The sequence below is a fragment of the Semicossyphus pulcher genome, unplaced genomic scaffold (genome assembly GCF_022749685.1).
Source record: "Semicossyphus pulcher isolate SPU_LCO1_2020_fin unplaced genomic scaffold, fSemPul1.0.p SCAF_7, whole genome shotgun sequence".
Taxonomy (NCBI): domain Eukaryota; kingdom Metazoa; phylum Chordata; class Actinopteri; order Labriformes; family Labridae; genus Semicossyphus; species Semicossyphus pulcher.
In genome coordinates, this window is record NW_027211748.1 from 10,612,842 (window position 1) to 10,633,983 (window position 21,142).

A 21,142-nucleotide genomic window follows, 5' to 3' on the forward strand; every position below is an offset into this window, starting at 1 on the left:
GGACAATAAAAAATACCTTGATCAGAAAAAAGGGGTCTTCCAAACTTTCAGCAATTAAAACATCAACTGATTATTCCCCCTTTAACTCCCTTTGACTATAGGATTTAAGTTATTGTAACTAAGGAGTCTTGTGTGTAAGAAAAGTGCAGGTGCACTACATTTTTTTGAATAATGTCTTACTTAAAAGTCACCAAAATACCAGAAATAAGTATTCTGAAATGAGAGAAGAATGTGAGAAGATCAATACATCCTACTTTGCATTGAAACCCTCCTTATATTCAGTGTTTATAAGTAGCTTCAAGTATGTGTGATGTACCATTAAATTTGCAACAAGAAGCAAATTTATGCAGGTAAGACAAGGCTGAACCTCGACCTTTTTGTTTATGGTAAGTATGCCAAGATGCCATAATTAATCAAATTAATGCTAATATATTATGTTCAACAAATGAGGTCCTTTACCTGTCTTTGGTGTGTTGTGCACAACATGCAACCTGCTCAGTTTGTTTGTTTTTTCTGCTGATAAATTACTTGTCTGCCTCCCACTCTCCTCTGCTCTTTCTCCTTTGCGGTGCTGTCCAGTGTGATTGACCATTTCTCTTTCTCTGCGCTGGCAGTGGGAGACAGGTGCTGAGTGCTGCTGAGTGTTGCTGTGTGTGGGCTCCAGGGGCCTGGTTCAACATTCCTGTGATAGTTTGATAGACACACTCCTTGGCGGAGGAAGAGGAGGAGGGTAAATGCCTGCACCGACCTTAAAGAAGTAAAACTGAGGGGGTAAGTGAAACCCTGTGACGATGCACCTGCCATGGGAGGACTGTGATAACATGCTGCAGTCTCTTTTCTGTTTTAAATCCTTCAGCAGCTGCCTCGACAACACCGCACTTCCTGATTTTCAAAACAGTTTCACTGCTTATCTCTCAGGCTGCAAACTGGTCTAATGTCACAGGCGCTTCCTCTTTTCTCAAACTCGGAGGCTGCGAGCATGAGTTCACACTGTGTGTGCGCGTATACATCAGACACAAAGCGTGTATACTCAGTTGTGAAAATGGAGGGAAAGAGGAAGTTATAAAAGGGGATGCAGAAAGAGGCGGGGAAAGTAACAAGGTGACCATATTTGGCGTCAGTAGATAATGCAAGCAGAAGATGCAAATGAGATAAGAGGGTGGTTGTCATGGAGACTTGATGTTGCGCAGTGATGGTTCGCTGTAAACCTGACCACATTTGTGGTATGGCCGTTGCCAAGCAGAAGGTGCTATTATGAGAGTGAGAGAGATGAGAGTGAGAGAAGTAGAGGAAGAGAGAAATGAGCATGTTAGTTCGTCCCATGATGCATTGCGCCAGTGTGACCTGTGTTGAAGCGGCTTCATCTGTCCCAGTGGCACGTCAGCGTTAGACAGACACACAGGTAAGCTCACTGGCTATGAAACTACTCTCTATGAAATTAACATCCGTTGACATTTCTTCTGTGTTTTCTCTTGATTTGTTTACTAAGATTTCATAATTGTGTCGTTGGTGGAGATTCCCTCTTTCAGTTTACCAAACAAAAGTTTATCTGATAATTTGCAAGTTTCTCAGCTGCATGAAAGACAACATCTGCTGTTTCATTTGCTGAACAACTATGCCCGGTGATTCTCTGTACTTTGAAATTTGTCGGAAGTTTGGGATGTACGGAGAGTTTAATTTTATATTTGCAGAAGAATATCTGAAGGCTTCATTGAGACAAAAAAATGGCCGAACGTTTGAGCAAAAGGCCTCTTTGCAAAGGGTGTTTCCACTCGTTTTCATTTTATCTCCAAGATAAGCTTTTAACTTGGATGGCGCATGCACACACACACACACACAATGGTGTCATATGGGGACAAGACAGTGTGCTATTTCCTCTCTGTATTTCAAACCTGACAGCTTGAATAGCACCTGCTTCCCCTCTCGGCGTCAAAGTGGAAAGAAGTTAAGAGAAACCACAAAGTATGCAGCAGGAGAAAAAAACACTCCAGATGAGTATTTGTCAGTAAACACACATGAGCAACTTGTCCCACTTTCATGACAAATTTTAGAAATATGTTGCATATTTATTACATCTCCTTAATTTATCATATAAAGTACTTTAAGTGTACACATTACCTCAAAATAAGCTATAATGTTACGCTGTAATGATGTTGACTGCAGCTCCCTGCCGCGGGCCCTTCTGCAGGACTGTGTACTGTTGCTGTGATGGTCTGTAATGGGAGTGTAATGTGTATTTGCGGCCTTAGTGATAGATGAGCCATCGGAGTTTGGCACACAAAAGCTCTGGGACATTTCCTCAGTGGAGTGAGAGTTCACATCAGCCAGCCAGTGTCATTTACAGAGAGCTGGGAAATAGCAGAGCGCTGAGATGATAGGGAAGCTTAAGGTGGAAAGTTGCGTTCATCGGAAGGGGGAGGGGGACAGAGAGAAAACAAGGTTGGATGATGGTGAAGGGTTAAGATTTTGACGGTTTGACAGAGGCACAGGGGTCACACATGCTAGACCGTGCTGGCTTTGGGTGAATGTGATTAATGATGATTAGTGTGTGAGGAAGTTTCTGGAATATTAAGAGCGTCCTTCTAAAACTGGTCTTTTATTCTCAGCTGAAACAAATTAAATTTGCAAAGCAGATTGTGGAAGTATAACCATCAAAACTGGTATAGCAGAGAGTCCTACAATTCCCATAATACAACTTGATAATGACATTATAAGGGTTTCGTTCTCAGACTGTAGTCATCAGAGTGTTTCCGAAGGCTGAGTAGTACCCCCCGCCCCCGTCTTCTTTACTAATCTTGATGTGTAACATTGGTGGTATTCCCCTTTTAATTTCAACGCGCACACCTCTTCCTGTTTTCAGTTGTTTGACATGAGTGTGTGTGAACCCTTTGCTCAACCCCGGTACTTTATGTTGATTCCTGTTGCTCTTTGCTCATACTTAAACTTCATTGAACTCAGAGAGAGCAACGGTCACACTGTCCTCTTATCTGTGAGATACTCGACATGTGGAGCAGGAAGTTAAGCTGATTTCACCTCGAATAAAGAGCTACGACCTAGAAAAGGAGAAGTAGGCCTCTGTTGTTCATTTTATAAAATAAATGCTGAATAAAACTTTGAAAGTATTACTCATAGAGCTGAATGAGCAAACCATCTGGCCTCTGCGAAGCTTGGCTCTACATTCATAGCTCTAATTAGAGAAGGGGAATATGGGTCTGTGGGTTGGGAAAAATAGACCAGTGGTTGTGGTTGTTTGGGGGGATATTTAGGGGAATGAAGATGTAGTCAAAAATGAGAGAAGGTGTTGAAGAGCAAGAGATAAACACATAAAAATGATAAAGAATAGAAAGCATGGACTAGCAGGGCAGAGGAGTTAAAAAAAGACAGAAAGAAGCAGAAGCACTGGCATGCGCTCAGCTGCAGCAGAAGAAGGGAAATTCCACGTCAGTGTCTGAATTTCGCAGAAAAACCCAGATCTTTGGAGGCGTTGCTAATGTGTCTACTATCGAGCCAGAGAAACATCAATCACTGTGTTGTTTCGTTATGGGTCAAGAAAAATTCCATTTGGAGGTTAGAGTGACCTGCTGCTTGCATTGATCAGCAATCAAACAAATTGCTCTGCTAATCTAAAAGACATGCCGTATGTGTCCTCGCAAGGCAAGAAAATAGATCCCCTTGCACCGCTAATGAATGATGCTAGGAGATAGATCAAGGCATGCATTTTGCTGCTGCTATCAAAACTTTGAAAAATACTGCTTGACATATTCCTTTGTCTGAAGCATACGTGTTTTTGTTCTGCCTGAGTACACAGGCACATTGCACCAGAATAGTGGCTAGGTAAAAGGTTAGCACTGCAGCTGGGGCTCTAACACAGATTGTCACCCGGGGTTTAAAGGCCTGCTGTGTAAATTAGAGATGACTTATCACAGGCTTTGTATCGAACAGAGCCGTGCAGCAGTAGAAACTGGTCCAGGGAGAGACGGAAGAGGTGGAACAGAAACACAGCTGCGACTTGATTTACATAGAGGCATTTGTATATTTCTTTGCTGCATTACACGTGTCGATGCAAATATACCGATTACAGAAAGGGCTCTTACGTCTCCCCATCAATATGGCTGCAGGTGTGATTTCAGTCGAACTTTCTTTGAGATTAAAAATACACTGCTCGTCTATTTTCAATATTCCAAACAGGCAGCATTATGAATGCACCTTCTCCTCGATCACAATCGCATGAAGTGAGTCATAGACAATATGCAGGATCAGACAGAAAACTTGGCGCCAGCACACAGCGCAAAATCTATAAAGATTCCTGCAGATGCCAAGGCCACTATCTCCATGGCTACCGGATATTGCAGCATCAGGTCCAAATCAAATTCTTGGAGGCTCCCTCTGCCGCTCCGGCTTTCCCCTGGATGTGCGGGGTTGTGGTGGCAGAAGCCTTGAGTCAACAACAATACAAGAGAGTTGGCAGCAGCAGCAGCAGTTGTTTCATTGTCGTCTGGGTTAGCCCTTTTTTGTTATATGTTGCTGACCTGCAACCAAACCGCAGTGGTCAGCATCTGTTTGAATAGTCATTTCCAGAGTATTTACAGCCTCTGTGTTACTCTGAATGACTGTATTACCCTTTACTAGCGTATCACAGCTTGACTGAGTGCAGTTCAGTGTACCCTGCTGCACAGTGTGGGCATGAGCTGTGAGCGTGAGTCTGAGCTGAGGTGTCTTTGGTTTGCATCGCACAGCAGAAGGGCAATATGAAAGAGAGAGGGGGGATCCAGACAGATGCCAGACCTAATCTTTTGCAAACTCCCTTTAAATTGTTCCCCCCCCACACACCCCTTCATCTATTCATTCTTTCCAACCACTGCTCCCTTCTTCCACGTGTATTCTTCTCACTCTTTCCTCCCTGGTCGTGTTTAATATTTGTAAGCCTCCTTTTATCTCAACGCCCTTCACTTTGCATGCGTCTGTGTTACTGATTTCCCTCCTTTTGCCGTGTTTCTCTCTTCCTCCCTCTTCTCTTCTTCTTCCCCTCTTCTTCATTGGAAAAGCAAGGGCAGTGTTGCTGTAACTGAACCAGCACTTCCTGGTGTTGTTTTAGGGGGGGCGTGGCCAGCCTTCAGCAGGGAAGAGAGGGAGGGAGAGGGGACTGCAGGATCTGTATGCCCAGTGCAGTCAGGGCTCCCTCCTCCTCCTCCTCTTCTTCTTCCTCCTCCTCCTCCTCCTCCTCCACAGCTGTTGCTACTGCCACCCAGCGAGCGTCACTTTCCTCGGGCAGCAGACAGACGATCCAGAGGCTGGGGAGTCAGTAGAGACACAGCCCAGTCTCAGCCCAGCTCAGCACAGCCCAGCTCAGCCACTTCAAGAGGCAGGGGAGGGGAGACACTAGCGCACACAGCCAACGCTGCAACACACACACACAATCACACAGACAAACACTCCTCCTCTCTCTCTCTTCCTCTCTCTCTCTCTCTCTCTCTCTCTCTCCGGTGCTCGGCTCCGCACAGCTCCTCTACTCATTCGCTGCTGATTCACTCGCTCACTTGCTTGCCTCTCTTCTGCCAGTCGCTCTGCCTTGCTGCGCTCTGCCTGCCTGCCTGAGAATGGTCCAGCCGGTGCCTGGGGGTCTGCTGTCGCGGCCTGTCTGAACACACGCATAAACACAGAGTCAATCGACAGGCGGAAGCACACAACACACAAAACTGGAGAGCAATGTGAGAGGTAAGCGCCTGGATCATAGCCCTCCTCCTTGTCTCATTGGTTTATCTAGATCTTTCCTCCTGTGTGTGCTGCAGTCTTTACTTTCCAAAGTAAGCCCCTGTGCATTAGAGTACAGGCAGAGATATGGGGATTGTTTGCTTTAGTGTCTCCCGTGTGCGTGCGTGTTCAGTATGTGGGCCACAGGGTTAACATCTATTTGTCACGTCTTGTTTTATAGATATAGCCTCACACGCGCACGTACACGCACGCGCGCAGACACACAGAGTAAGACACATTCTTGGCTCAAAGCAGACAGTCACACAATAGCTACTTCCTGAGGGTAGCGCTAGTTAGCAAGAAAAATTTGATGGTTTGTGTGCGTCTGTGTGTGTGTTTGGAGGGCCGTGGTTGTTCCAGGAAGCAGCGGAGAGGATCAATAGATCGCCCACTCAGCTTTCATTCCCTTCGTCTGACTCAACATTGGACATGTTGGGAGTTATCCTGCAGGGCTTGCTTAACAAGAGAATGGCACAATTTGCCTCTCTTTCTGCCCCTTCCCTCCCTCGCTGCGTCAGCCTAAAGGGGGGAAGCATGGTTTTGCATGTGTGTTTCTACGTGTGTGTGCTGTGTAAGGCAAACTCCCGCCCCACTGCATGTAAATTATGTGTGACATGTGAAGCCGCTGCTACCTTATATGGCGAGCACAGTATTTCAGTACAGTTGGATCTTGCCAAGCATTCCGGGTCGCGGGAGGAGAGAGTGTGTGAGAGGGTGACTCTGTCTGTGGGAGTGCGTGCATTAGTGTGTGTGTGTGTGTGACTAAGTGAGTGTTTTCATGCGTCTGACAGAGGGGGAGTAACTGAGAGAAAGGAAGAAAGTTGAAGAAGAAAAAGAGGGGCAAGAAGGAAAGAGAGAGACAGGGAGAAGGAGAAGCAGTAAATGGAGGGATTTTACACGTCACTGAAGTGAAAGTAAGTAGCTTCGCACTTTTATAAGGCTTCGGAAGATATCGTACGATTTGCCCTGAACTGTTTGTCTTTCTTTAGGGAGTTAAGTTTGTCTATTACGTAAACAGACTGATATCTTTTTCCTTATGTGTGATAATATTGTTTTTATAATATATATGAGTGTGTTGCAGCCGTTCATTCTGACCGAGAATCCAAAAATTGTCGGAATAACAGCAGGGCGATTCGGGTGAAGTCGTGCGGTATCTGAGAGTTAGGGGGGTCTTTAAACTCCAGCCTTACCTCCCCTCTTTGTCCCTTCTCCTCGCCACCTCTGCCCCCCCACCTCGTCTCTCCAGGCTTCCTCCTGCTGGTGTGTCCGTGGTTGGGGCGATGATGAGGAATGTTGTTGTTGTGACTTAGAGGGATTCAGGGTGGCTCAGACAGTAGCACACACACACACACAAGTGTACACACACATGCAGGCATGCGCAGCACAGACAGATGTGCGGCAGATTGCATTGTGGAGACTTTGTAAAATCGCCACGGTAGCTCTGCTGCAGGTAGACTGTCAATTGCGGTCCAACAGAAGCTCGAGGAACGTGCTGTTGGTGTCCTTGTGAAAGAACTTGCCAATAAGGTCAAAAATAATATCTGGCCCTGTTTGTATTGTTGGGAACTTAGGCGCAAATTGCTCTGCGTTTATGAGTGTGATCTAAGATCTGCCCTACAGACAGGATTATGTGCATGGCTGAATCTGCGCTGACAGGTTAAGCCTTTATTACACGAGGTATTCTCTGTATGTTCCTACCGTGTTATGACCACATTTCAGCCCCTCACAGCAACAGATTGACACAGCCACGGCTGAGTAAGACACCTTCCACTTAATGAAATTCCAAGCTAAGCTAAACTGAATTGGCTTCAGCCACCGTTGGAGACAGGTTGGAGATGGGCTTTAACCCCAATTTCTACTCGGTTAATAGTAATTCTTTATACATATTGCAATATAGAGGAAACAAATCCAGTGTCTATCTATACTGCACAACAGTGGGGGAAAAGCAGGGCATGCCAAAGCTGTTGTTCGTAGAGTCTGTAATTTCGTTGTTGTTCTGTCCAGAAGAACACGTGTCAACACAAGCCTGTCCTTGTTTTTTCTGCACCCTCAGTTGCATCAGCTCCCACTTACAGCCCTGACATCTTAAAGCTCTCCATCTCAGAGGCAGAGACAGACGACTATAACATTTAATAACATACTCCTTCCCCCAGAAGTCTCCTTCTCCCGCTCGCTGTCTCTTTCTACGTACCTCGCTTCCTTTGTTTCTTTCATTAAATATCAGGTCTGTTAAAAGCAGGCCCCAACACAAGCCAGCGAATACACGGCAAGGCCAGCCCGCCGTGAAAATGATCGGCTAAATGAAAATTTTACAGATAAGTAGCTGGGGAAGTATGTTTGCATGTAATTTGCTGATAAAGAGGCTAAATGTAGGTACAGTGTGCGCCTTGTGGTAATGGCATTCATGATTAGATACGGTGGTGTATGCTCAGGAATGAAAAGATATTCAGTGTTATATGTATGTTAATGTAAATGTCAGATAGGGGGATGCAAAGGGGAGTATTTTAACACATGAGTGGTGCAGTTTCAAACTGACAGTTTGTGCTACTTTACAGCAAACTTTTTTTAATGGCCGACGTTTCTATCTTCCTTCTTGGTGTGGGATAAGAAGTAGGTTAAGCGGTATCTGTAAAGTGGGAATAAACAACATAAACTGTGTGTTAGTATAGTCTCATCAAACCATTCAACCTTTGCGCGTGCTATGTTGCACTTAAACGCATCACCTCTCCCATATGTGACCATCAGGCCGACCGTGTCGCGCTCTCAGCACATTGACCCAGGCAACCTAAATGTGAGCCGATGAGCCACTCATTAAACCATAAGGCCCGCCATTATCCTCACTGTCCGTTGACCGCCACATCCTCACACACACACACACGCATGACAAAGATGCAGTGTCGCACACAGTCAGACAGTCACCACAGCTTGAGAATACTCTGTCTCAGGACACATAAAGGTTTGTGTGTTTGTATAGGTTTGTGGGTCTTGTCACTGTGTGTGTGTGTGTGTGTGTGTGTAGCTCTGTCCATGTATGCTAAACAAGAGATCTGATTGTCTCCAGAGGTTTTGCGCTCAGAGGAATCAATGGGTATTGTTTGTTGTGCGTTCCTCGCATAAGACCCACTCTCAGAGCCCTGTTATTTAAACCAATGACACATAAGTGAGTTAAACGAATATTTGAGAGGAGATGATGACAACACAAACTGTGGTGACTCTCACATAAGCTAGAAATAAGCATTTGTGTTTATGCAACACACTGTGGAGCCTTGTTGTCAGTGTTAATATTTCAAATCTATAACCTATATTCATAGCAAACCAAACATAAAAAGTGCAGTCATACTTTCTTTATAATGGGAATGTGCTGTTGCCCTTAAAGGAGCAGTTCACCCCTGGGAAAAGCCACTGTCAGTCAAAGCTGGTGTTCTCTGTAATCGATAGAAGCAATAATATTTGAAATTGGCGCCATAGCTGTGGAGAAAGTTGTACAAACAGCTCGCGGTTTCGCCCATTTTACATTCCTACAACACCCAGCATGCATTGCGCCCCTCCCTCTGAAAGGAACGGCATATCGAGAGACGCTGGAGTGAAATACTACCGTTTTCGCTGCAGGCAACGGCTCAGAGCGATACAAAATCTGAAATATGACGAGAATATACCGGTGGATCGTCTAAAAAATCTTCAGGTCTGCAGTCTACATTTCAAACCTGACGAACCTAGATTGAGGAAGTGTAGTTTAGCAAGCTCCCTGGCCTCTGCCAGTTGACACGTTTTACGTAGTCTGGCAGAGGCTTTCCAGGGCCCATTGGAGAAGTGGATAGCATCCTCCAAAGGCACAGAGCGAAATTGCATTTTTTTTTCTACCATTAGCTCCCCATAATAGCATGATAGGACTGAGGTTGAAAATCGGCGAACTGGCCCTTTAAGCTCATTTAATGCAGACATTAATGGGTGCAATCTCTCGACCAACATGAAAGGTCCCATCATCAAAAGAAGTGCAGTTTACTCAGGGATGCAAGGAGAGTAGAATTTGCAGTCAGTGCGAAAAAGATCAGCGAGAAGTGAGGAGAACATGCTCACGTGTCCACATATGCATTAGTGTGTGTGTGTGTGTGTGTGTGTGTGTGTGTGTGTGTAGATAAAGGTCAGTGAGGGCAATATTGACATGCTATATGCCGAGCACATGGAGCAGCAGCGGCAGCAGCAGAGAGTCTGGGGGTGTTGCATTTCCTCCAACGTCCTCCACCGTGACGACCTGTCTCAGCACACTGTCACCCTGACTCCACCTCTGTCAATATGCTGAAACCACTCCTTTTACTGAACAGCAGCAAACGTCTCTATCGCTGCAGTCAAAGCTGAGAATAGGAGCTCAGGCGAGAAGTTAATGTTTATTAGTTAGGGTGCCATAGCTAGCTACTACAGCTTAACTCCGCTCAAACTGCACTAGTTAACTACAGTGTATATTTATGATAATCATGCAGAATAAAGCCGCGAGTAACTCATTACCTTTGCTGTTCAGCTTTGCTAAACTGGACTAACAATGTGTCATTTTTCAGGCAGTCTAACCCTAACAGCAGACCACACCCTCTTTGTGGTTGCGTCCAACAGTCAGTCACACCGACAGCTTCCAGGCCAGCCCAGGTCGACAACAAGCGATCAATTAAAACGTGCCTTAATAACAGCTCCTCTGTGTTCAGGGAAACCTCATAATGTGTGTAAGCTCCATTCATCACAGACTCTGTGCAAATCGCTGGCAGGTTTCATGCATATTTTGTGCTTTCACTAAAGGTGAAGAGTGGTTTTCGACAGCGTCTTTGACTCGTTGTGGACAGATTGGTTTTGTGACTCATAACCAAGAGAAAATAAGGTTGTTTTTTTTCATGTCAGAATCTGTTTTTGCTGCTGAAGCATATACCGAGGTCACATGACCTAGATCTGACTTCCTCTTCTTGTCGGCCATGTTGCAGTATGTTTTCACCACGTGTTCTAAAGGCGACAGGAAGCACACATCTCTTGCTCGCACTTTCGCCATCTTGCCTACCTCCACTGGGGTTGACCTTGCACCATTTCGCAAGACCTTGGAGTCTGAGGGTGTGCTGCTGAGGATGCTGGGAGAGAATGGAGGCCAGACAGTCACACTGAGGGCACGAAGGCAGTTGGGGAGGGTGGACAGAACAGGAAAGCCGAAGCAGAGTAGGATGGACTGGTTAAAACAGTACATAGTCTGTGGTTAGAGCAGAGAAGTAGATCACTTTAAACATCTATTTCTAATGGATGCCTTGGAGACAAAGAGCATCAGCAGTTGAAGTGGAATTAGATCGAGGGAGTGGCACACTGACAAGAAAGACCACGGAGATGAAAAAATCAATCGGGGAAGGACGTCCATGTCCAGACACGATGGATCATAATGAGCGCTGATTATCACTCTGGCACTGTCTTACACCACACTGCATCATCTCGCTCTCACAGATATGTGCTCATCTGACTCTAATAGAAACCATAGAAACAGGTTAGGCAGCCAGACTGAACGCAGGGGGAGTCAGCTTTTCGTGAATCGAGTCATCACATTCTCTCTTTTGATTGAAGACAGTTCCCGGAGCCTTCTGTTTAAAAAAAAATCTAATAGAAGTCTCTATTCCACATCATTAGCTCGTGTCCAGCTGTGAAAGGGTCCTCTCTCACCTGAACTCAACTTATTACAAAATAAGTCTGAGCTTTAGCCATAAATACATGTAACATCAGCATAATATGATATTAAAAACACATGTCCTCGGGCATACAGGGTTACAGCGTAACATGAGGCCTGGCTGACTTGACATTTCCACATGAATAGGAATAGAAACATGCCCTTAGTAATGTAAACAAAGTAACGGCATGCCGTTTGTTGGAACAGTTTCATTCCAAAACAAGACATGTAATCCTGCAGGTCCTGGTAAAAATATATTTTGGCATAAAGACACTTTAAAACATTTCTGCTTCCTATTTAAGCAACTTCTCTGTTTGCATTCTGTTAAAAAGTTCATGTATTTTGGTCCCCTCTAAAGCACATGACAGTTTGCCGTGTTCTGTTGTGTTTGTGTGTGTGCCAGTATATGTGTATCGCGAGGGTAGGGCAGTTAGTGATATCATGCCTGCGCTCCAAAGGTCGTTTTTAGCAGTAAAGCTGCTTCTGCTTTCGTCTGGTTCACCCAAGGTGAAACTACGCAGTGTCCTTCCTCACTCTCTCTTTCTCTGTAACATATATCCATGATGCTGGGTCATCATGACCCGAGCTGTACTGCTGCAGGGCTCTGATATACCGTGTTGCAGTGTTGCAATGCTGTAAAGTTTAGCAGTGGTTTCGTAGCACTGCTGAAGGTGCACATGCTGTTCTGGGGGAAAGCGATTTCTCTACACAGGGTGTGGCGAGTTACCCTGCCTGTGCGATAAGAGCAGATCGGGCCCCTGGGAGTCCAGTCATTCAAATTCTGTGAGCAGACCCCCGTACAATGGATCCACCAAAAATAGAAACCACAAACAACATTACAAAATCCTGAACGATAAACACTTTGCAACCCATGATCTCTGCCCCATGTGATACAGAGGGGGACTTTGGTTGTGATAATAAACATGATGTTATCACAAGTTCAAATCTGTGTGAGATAACCGCAGGATACATGGTGGTGATCGTACTTTATATCCGGAAATGCTCGAGTTCATGGAGATTATTATTCTCCAGGATTTTTTCATAAACGGTTGATTGTTTGAAAGAAAAATCTTCTGTTTTCGAGAGAGTTAGTAATAGAAAAAGTGAGCAGAGCGATTAGTTCAGCCTGTCTCTCTCTCTCTCTCCTCCTCTAGCAGCAGGCAGGTCAGCCTCCTCTTTGCTCCTCCCCCTGCTCTCACCTGGCGCTCAGCCCAGAATGTTGCTGCAACTTCGCTGGCTCTCATTGGTCCCCACTCTCACACCGCTTCGCAAGAAGGGAAATGACTAACCTCTTCTCCCACATGCCCTGCCTCGACTTCCCTTCTGCTTTCACTCTCTTCCTTTCTTTCACCTCTAAACATATTTGCAATGGCCGGCTTCGCTGCGCGCGTCCGTAAGTGATACAGGATTTGATCTGATTTTCCTGCGTCGACCGGAGGACTTGGAAAGTTGTGAATGGCTGCTTTGTGCGTTTCTGTGTGTGTATTTGTGTGTGTGGCGTGGCGTGATGAGCGTGTGTGTGCACCATGTGTGTTTAGAGCGCAGGGCGGGTGAACTTTTTATTTGTTTTAGCTGACACCCCTGCATTTCTGACATTTCTACTTATTCTTCATTCCCACTGCTGCATAGCTTAGCACACGTTTAAAAAGTAGTGCGGGTCAGAGCCTCCTATGAAAGATTAATGAAAGAGAAATAAACCTGAAAGTTTGGATGTGTATCATCAGACTAATCTGTCTATCTGTCTTTCCCTCCTCTCTCTCTCTCTCTCTCCCTCCAGAGGAAGTGCCTTCCCTGATGTCTGCTGCAGCTTTGACCTGCTTCTACAGCTGAAGCTCCACCCTCCCTCCCCCCTGCCTCGCTCGCTTGCTGCCACAGTAACTCGAGTACAAGGACAGCGACCACACCCTCCTTGCAGCCAACGCTCCGACCTGCTCGCCCATCCACCACCATCACCATCCACTCCCTGCCCGACGGCCTCGCTGCCAACTGCTCTAAACCAGCTGACCAGCCTTACCACAGCAGCCCGACACACCACCAGGCCCACGCAGCATCTCACCCACCCTGCCTTTAACCTTCGCCTTTGACCCTCTAAGCCTCCACTCGGTCCTCAGTGTCCTTAACCTTCCTGTAGCAGGCTACACCCAGACTATCACCTTTGTTGCCTGCTTCACTGCACCTAACCAGAGGACTCTTGTTCATCAGTTCGCCTCCTTGGCTTGTGAATGTTGCAGAAGAGAAAAGTCAAACCAAGTGCATATTAACTGTAAGGCACAGTCGTCTACAGGATACAAACAGTTCCTCTGTGGTCGATTGATCGGGATAATAATCCATTAGCATTTACAGCAAAACATCATCCTGCAACATTTCACTTTGGAAAAGGAGCCCTCTCAATCAGTAGGAGCTTTGAATGTTTCATTTCACCGTGTCACACACCTATCACAGTCTGTAACAACAGATAAAGACCTTAAGGTTGTGGATTGAAACAGTAGAGGTTTTGTATTCACCCTCGAACAGCTTTCACCTCGGAATACCTTTTGCCAGCGTGTCGCCATGGCAATGAACATAGCACATATTCGTGACACAAAGTGGCTGACGCTGGAGGTATGCAGGGAGTTCCAGAGGGGCACCTGCTCCCGCTCCGACCAGGAGTGCAAGTTCGCTCATCCGGCCAAGAGCTGTCAGATCGACAACGGACGGGTCATCGCCTGCTTCGACTCGCTCAAGGTAAGAAAGGAGGGGCAGGTGCGCGAACAGGAAGTCTAGAGGTCACATCTCAGACAGAACAGTGAGCCGCTGATAAGAGGGCGAGCACATTCTGTCTGACAAGCAGCTAAAGGGAATAAAGGCGGTTATAAACTTGAAGTAGCAGTTGTTGCAGTGTACATCATGCTAGAGTGCACCATCTGGACACGGCATGTGCTCCCCTTTGGTCCCACCTATTTCTGGTCAGGTGACTGTAACACGTGATCAAGGGCACAGAGAGGAGGAAGGGGAGGGTGCGGGTGCAGCTTTTTAGATTCAGGAAGCAGAAGTGAAGCGTTTAAAAACAACACTGTGGAACAGAGTGATGTGTTTTGGCTGCACTTTTTATAACCAGTAGTCTTTTAAAAGTCAGCGGCGTTTCCGATAGATTACAATGAGCACTGTTACATGAATATATTACGTCAGCGCAGTTCTTTGTACTAGTGATAAACACTGTGTGCCAGTGTTTGAATAGGAAAACAGAGATGCTGTCACATGTACAGACTCATATGTATGCCCTGAGCACAACATGTTTCGACAGCGAGGAAACGAGGTGATAGCGTCATCATGTAGGTCTCAGTCAGTCAAACCACTTCCTGTGTAGAGGCCTAGGGGCAGTTAGAAGGGGGTTTGTGTGGGTGTGTGCGCGCGTGGTGGTTTGGTACACGTGAAAAGTTGGGGGACTATTTGGGGTAACGTCTGCTGTAATTTTCCATTTTTAGGCAGCAGCTGAAAAGCAAACACCTCTTCGTTGCTTCTCTCCCTCGCTTTCACAATCTGTCTCTTTATCGAAACACATGATCTCCAGAGATGGGCGGACCCCAGCCCAAAGTTTCCAGCCTTGACACACACACACACACACACACAGGTTGGGTCATGTGTGTGTTTTTCACTTCTGTTTGTATACTGCCCCTGCAGACATCAGTGACTCGTGGTCATTGGCAGTGTGCGAGCAGGGCAGGGTTAGGATGAGGACAGCGTGTGTGAGTCGGCTCACAGAAACAGCGTTTATAGCCAGATGTGGACAGAGGAACATTGTCGAGCCCAGGCTGAACTCTTCCCAAGTTTCCTCACAATGTGCTAAGGCCTGTGCACGTGTGTGCATGCGCTAAATTAAACCATTCTTCTTTATTACATCTTGAATCGTATTTTTATAGTTTTGGCCGTCATTCTTGTTGATGATTGTCACCATCTTTCTGCCTGATTCTCCCGGGATCTTCTGATTTCATTGAAAGATCTGGGAACATGGCAACATAGTTAGAACAAAGTCAGATGGGGTGAAAAAGAAAAAGGAGTCACAAGATCATACAGGCTCAAAAAAAACCCTCCAGGTTAACCAAACATTTCTCAGGAAGAGAAAAAACAAAAGCCAGAAAAATGATTACCTAAACTGTCTGATCATCAGTTTTCAGTTTGATCTCGTGTTCTCACAAAGAAGCAAATAATCAAGCTTAACTGATCGCTGATGGCTTGAGAGCTTTTTTCTTTCCATGTCGGACTTCGCTGAAGTGATCTTGACATATTTGGGAAGCAAGATGTTCTAATAACTCCAAAACTGCAAAAAATAGGACCCAAGCTGTAAGAAAGTAGAGCCCCAGCTGCACTATAACTGTCACCAACACAAATGTTCTCCACAGTTTGATACGTTGACGACGTGTAGACATTCACAGACATCATACTGTAGCAGTGCTTTTATCGACAGAAGCAAGGCTCCCGAACATGTCTTTAAATCGTCATCCACGCTGAGGTAAAGGTCGGCTTCTGGAAAAGAGTAGCTGGCAGATACACGGAGGCTTTTTGAAGGAACCGAGGGGCCTATTTTAGTACTTTGGACTCATTTTCCACTAGGACTCGTGTATTAACGGAGATGGTTGATACTTTTTTTAACTGTTTGCCCCATTTTTTCCACTGGTAATGAAAAACAGAGCAGGTCTCTGAAACCCACAGTGGAAACAGCAGGAGAAAGCTAGAGGGGGGGGCGAGAGAGAGAATAAGAGGATGGAGGAAATCAGGCGCAAAAGGCTGTTTCGTTTCTTGAATGTATACAGCCGGAAAGAAACCTAAAATACAAACACTTAGAGACGCTCACCACATTATCAAGGCTTTCCTCTCGCACACCCACAAGCTGCACAATCACACGTCCTACTTCACTTTCACTTTTAAGCGGCTGAAATAGGACACATTCTCAATTTAGTTGTCTTGCACGAAGCTCCCAATTACTACTCCTGCAACCCTTAGACCCACACACACACACACACGCACACTGCACCCTCTTGGACACATGTGCACACACACTCTCTTGCCCATGAGAGAGGATCGGCCTTCTTCTTCTTCTTGAGAGGTGTATAATTAGAACAGGTCTCACATGATCACCAGTGCATAGCTGAGCAGGTCACACCCAAACCCAGTCATTTCCCCAACAGCTACTCTCTCTCTCTCTCGCTCTCTCTCTCTCTCTCTGGCCTATTTTTTCATGGTGCACACAGACACAGCCTCACTCACAGAAAAAAAAACATGTGTCCTGCACAAACCACACTTGTAGAATCCACGTTGAGGGAATAAGAGCAGGGAATATATTTGTACCAAAAATAGCAAAATAGAGTTAAATCGCTATTTTGCATGGGAAGATGCTAGTGGCAGTAATCACATGTGGATGACAAACCTTCAAGCAAGACATTCGATCAGAACCAGGCTCTCGATGAGGCTGCAGAAGTTATGTGTCTGTGTCGATGCACGTACAATATACATGCCTTAGACGTGGCCTTAACCTCAGAGTTCAGCCCTGCCTGTTGTCTGTGTATCTGCTCCGTGCCGCACAGACAGCTCAGCTATGTCAAAGCGGGGTAAATATTTGGAGAAGGATAACGGCTGCCAGAACTCCCTGATTTAAAATAAGCTTTGCAACTTTGTCTATTAACGATTAACCACCGAGCAGACAGGTTAGGAAGGATACACTGATAGTAAATCTGCATCAACTGTTCATATTTACGGCTAAATATTTAGATCTGTGCTAACACAAACAGGATGAGACAGGTGGAGAGTGTGGTGCAGCATGCGCTCCTCTTAGCTGCTGCGTATCTGACATAAAATACCAGTGGAAGGGTTTAAAATGTGCGAGAGACGTTGAGTCTACTTTGAACCATCACTAGTTATCTGTTGTGTTGCTTCACCAGGGCACTCCTTATCAGATCAGAGTATAGGAGTCAGCTCAGGTTGCAGAAGTAGGTGAGCTAATGCCCGCCTCATTAGTTTATACTAGAGTCTGAAGCAGAAGTGAATGAACGCCGCTGCTCCTCCCCGCCCACGCAGACTTAAACTGCCATGCTTAGTTAAACTACTGTACCATCCTGTCTTCATTTAATGCAAGCCTCTTCTAGTCCACTTCTCCTCCTTCACTCCTCCTTTCTCTGCTTCTTGTTTTCATTCTCCTCCCATCTTGGTACGGCTCCTTCTACTTGATTTCCCGCTCAGTCTGGTTTTCGCCTCATTTACTTCAGGCCACACCCTTCCCTGGACAGGATGGTTCACATTACACCCCGGTGGACCCATATAGATAGACACACACGTACACACGCAAACATATAACATGGCGTTTATTTAAGGGGCTGCAGAGCCGTGACCTTGTGTGAACCCAAGAGCTGCAGACGGCCTTTGTTTACCCCCAACACTGCTGCCCAGGTCATAAAAAGAGTTGTAACCATCTACTGTGGAGAATAGTTTGAATACGCACACTTGAACACAGCTTAAACCTTGTACTTTGTCTACCTGCCAACCCGACACACCCACTGTCATCATGTCTGAGTTCTTAGTAAAAGAGACTAAGCGTGCGTGTGTGTGTGTTAAATCTGTATTAGTAGCGCTGTTGCAGCGAGTTTCTTTGTGTAACCACGCTGTTCTGAGCCAAGATTACATTCCTGCAGAGCAGAGGGCGGGTAAAATACCTCTTATTTATCTCTCTCTGCCTCTATCTCTCTAACTCTCTGTCTGCGCCTCTATCTGTCTTTCCTCTCATTTTGCTGGCCGTATTTCGATGGCATGTTTATGCACAGTGGTCCCATGGAACAATCAGGTTAAACACACACACAGATTGAGAGGTGGCCGGGCAGACAGACATGTGGGGTAAATATTAGCTTCGTTGCTAGTCGACAGTGTTTTTTATGATTTCAAACAAATCATCCAGCCAATCTCTGGGCAGTAAACGCAACACGTCATGCTGTGGGTGTGTGTATGTGTGTGTGTGTGTGTGTGTGAGCATATGGTTATGAGTTCAGAAGGCTAATGTGTATTTGACAGTGCTGTCACACACTGTTCAGTTCATTAATAGAAACACTGCACACTGCCACGTGCAGGCAGTCATTTCCATGGCCAGGAGTGAACTCCTAGTTTTTCATTTAGCTTAAAGGTATAATAAGTAGGATTTGTCCTGCATTTTGTCAACAACACATTCAAACCCCTCCTCCTGGGCTCTTCGTCACCAGAAGCTCACTGTCTCGTGCGAGAACACGCCTGCCGAGCTAACACAGCCAGCATCGTGGTTACCTTTGCACTACCATGCAAACTGACGGTTACCTTTGCGCTAGCATGCTAACTGCCAGTTACTGTTGCGCTAGCATGCTAACCAGCAGTTACCTTTGTACTAGCATGCAAAGCATGCCGGTTAGCTTCTCCTACCCGGTTTGAGGCACCAACAGAAAGAAGGCCTGTGATTGGGCCCCTCCTGAAAACGGAATAGATGCAGAGGGAAGGGTCTCACAAGGGTCTGCACACACACTCACCAACACACATGTATAGAGGCCCAAGTGATGATTTATATTATATTTGTAAAAGTCTATATTTTATTTCTCCTCCTCTTTACTACCTTATCCTACTTATTATGCCTTTCAGTGCAGAGCTTTTATTTTGTATTCTGTTGCAGTATACATTTCGGTGGCACAGTGTGTAATGTAAATAACTTTCTTTACCTAAACAGATGAAACTCCCTCCTTTGATGTTGTCTGAATAGATCTGTGCCACATTCAGGCACAATCCAAATGTTGTGTTTATTTGCACAGATGGGCGTGCAGAATCCGAAGCCGCTCATAGACGTGTGATCCTCACATCGCCCGCTTCACAGGCCTCTTGCCAAAAACCACAAGCCCAAAGAAAACATTGAGAAGAAAAGGAAATTGGACACCTGTCCGCAGTGTTATAATGTCAGTGTCCGACCAAGGCGAACTTGTTTTCAGGATGAAGCTTTCATCACACCTGTGTTTGGGGAGGTTTGTTTTCAGTAGCACCGTGCTAGTCTCCGGTCAGCATACCGCAGTGATGCTATAAATCAGACAGAGACTGGGTTTCTCTTCCTCTGCAGTCAACGCATGATATCTACATCCTAATTGGATTTTTAATGGGATATCTGTGGGAGCATCCTCAATGAAAAAAACCTGTCCTTTTAATTAACAAGGCTTGGATTCAGTGATCCATAAGATTTAGCTTTTACTAGAAGAGAGCCGTCCATATCGCGGCCCCAGATTTCTCTGTCGCTGATTAAAATGGGCAGCTTTCTCTGGATAACAGCTGAGTCACATTACGGCGGCTTTTATACAAATAAGTGGGATCTTTTACGTCCCGTCTCCCGGTGTTGATGGATTTATTCTTACGTCTTTCTCACTTTCACGCTAGAGAGATTTCTGGATGGAGCGGACTAATCCGGGGCCCACACACACACTCGCAACGGCGACAGACGCGCGCACAGAGACGTCCTTTGGTTGTGCTCATCCCACGGTGTGTGCATCCTTGTCGGATCAGTGCGGCTGTGCGTCTTTTCTGTGAGCTTATGTGACGGAAGATCAGCGACAACAGCCTGTCTTTTCTTCTCAGTGTCAGCCGTCCCTGTCCCTCCATCACACTGGGCTCCTTTATTACACCACTGATACAATGATTACTTTTCTATCCCTCTCTCTCTCTCTCTGCCGCTGCCTCTCTATTTAACATACAGACATACCATAAAACATCACACCGCCTGAGGGTGTGTTTGCTTTGCCAATGAACAAATATTTACAGATCAAAGCCAAGTGTTACATAATCTAAACCTCATAAAATCACATACATTTCTCACAGGTCCTGGTGCTGTCACTTGCTTTGCATTAGCTGATTTATATATCACGGAGTATGCAGAGCAGACAGATGTTTAATGGGTAAATGTGTACAATCTAACAACTTTAAAGGTCAGAACACAACATTTACATCTCTCTCTTTCCTCTCTTCTCAGCTTTCTAAAACATCCTCCACGCAAACAGTCACACATCCAGCAGCTCAGCCATTATCCTCCCATTAGACAGGTGAGAGAGGAGCTCGAGGGCACAGCTATTCACTTAGACTCTCCTCTCTCAGCACCTTTTCACGCCGCCCCTCCCTCCCGCCAGCTGTTAGGTCCATCAGTCAACTTTACCCCGCTCCTTATCTCCATTGTCGATGCCAAAACGTGAAAGAGAAGCGGCGCGGGGAGATGCCCGCTGGTGGTTGTGAAGGGAATGAGACTGTGCGAGGCAACTAGGAAACACATAGTTGATGACCGTCCATCTGTGTGTGTTTTTTTTCTAAACGAACATTCCTTCTCAGACGCACGGTGTCTGGGCCTGTCAGCGTTGGTCCTGGTTACTTTCTCCTTTTCTCTGATGCAGTGTTTTAATTACTGTTACTGCACAAAATCCAAGAAACCCTAACAAAACATGCAGATTTGATCAAGTCTTTTAATGTGACATTGAGCAAAATCTCTGCACGGCAAGCGATGAACTCATCATCAACATCCTCGCACATGATGTCTTCATTTTGGGCCGGATCCATCATGTGTCCTTGTTTTTTGACCTGCAACAGTCACACCACCTGAGGTCCAATTAGCATTAGCCCTAATTAGTTTTGTGTGACACGCACAGCCTGCTGGAGTCTCTGTTTACACTGCGTTATACTGCTCTGCACAAAGCACAT

General features: G+C 45.8%; 1 protein-coding gene across 20 annotated transcripts in view; it reads left to right on the plus strand.

The window, feature by feature from the left end:
- Nucleotides 1-1,285: 1,285 nt before the first annotated feature.
- Nucleotides 1,286-21,142, plus strand: part of mbnl1 (muscleblind-like splicing regulator 1) — a 40,259-nt gene continuing 20,402 nt past the window's right edge. For 16 of the 20 annotated variants that reach the window (XM_069684568.1, XM_069684573.1, XM_069684576.1 and 13 more), the window contains exons 1-2: nucleotides 6,329-6,665; nucleotides 13,212-14,158. In XM_069684568.1, the coding sequence (XP_069540669.1) occupies nucleotides 13,985-14,158 (174 nt within the window). In that variant the 5' untranslated portion in view covers nucleotides 6,329-6,665; nucleotides 13,212-13,984. Of the gene's footprint in view, nucleotides 1,403-5,534; nucleotides 5,716-6,328; nucleotides 6,666-12,767; nucleotides 12,828-13,211; nucleotides 14,159-21,142 lie in introns of those variants that run through there. The other 4 variants (XM_069684569.1, XM_069684570.1, XM_069684582.1 and 1 more) reach the window with 4 other exon arrangements.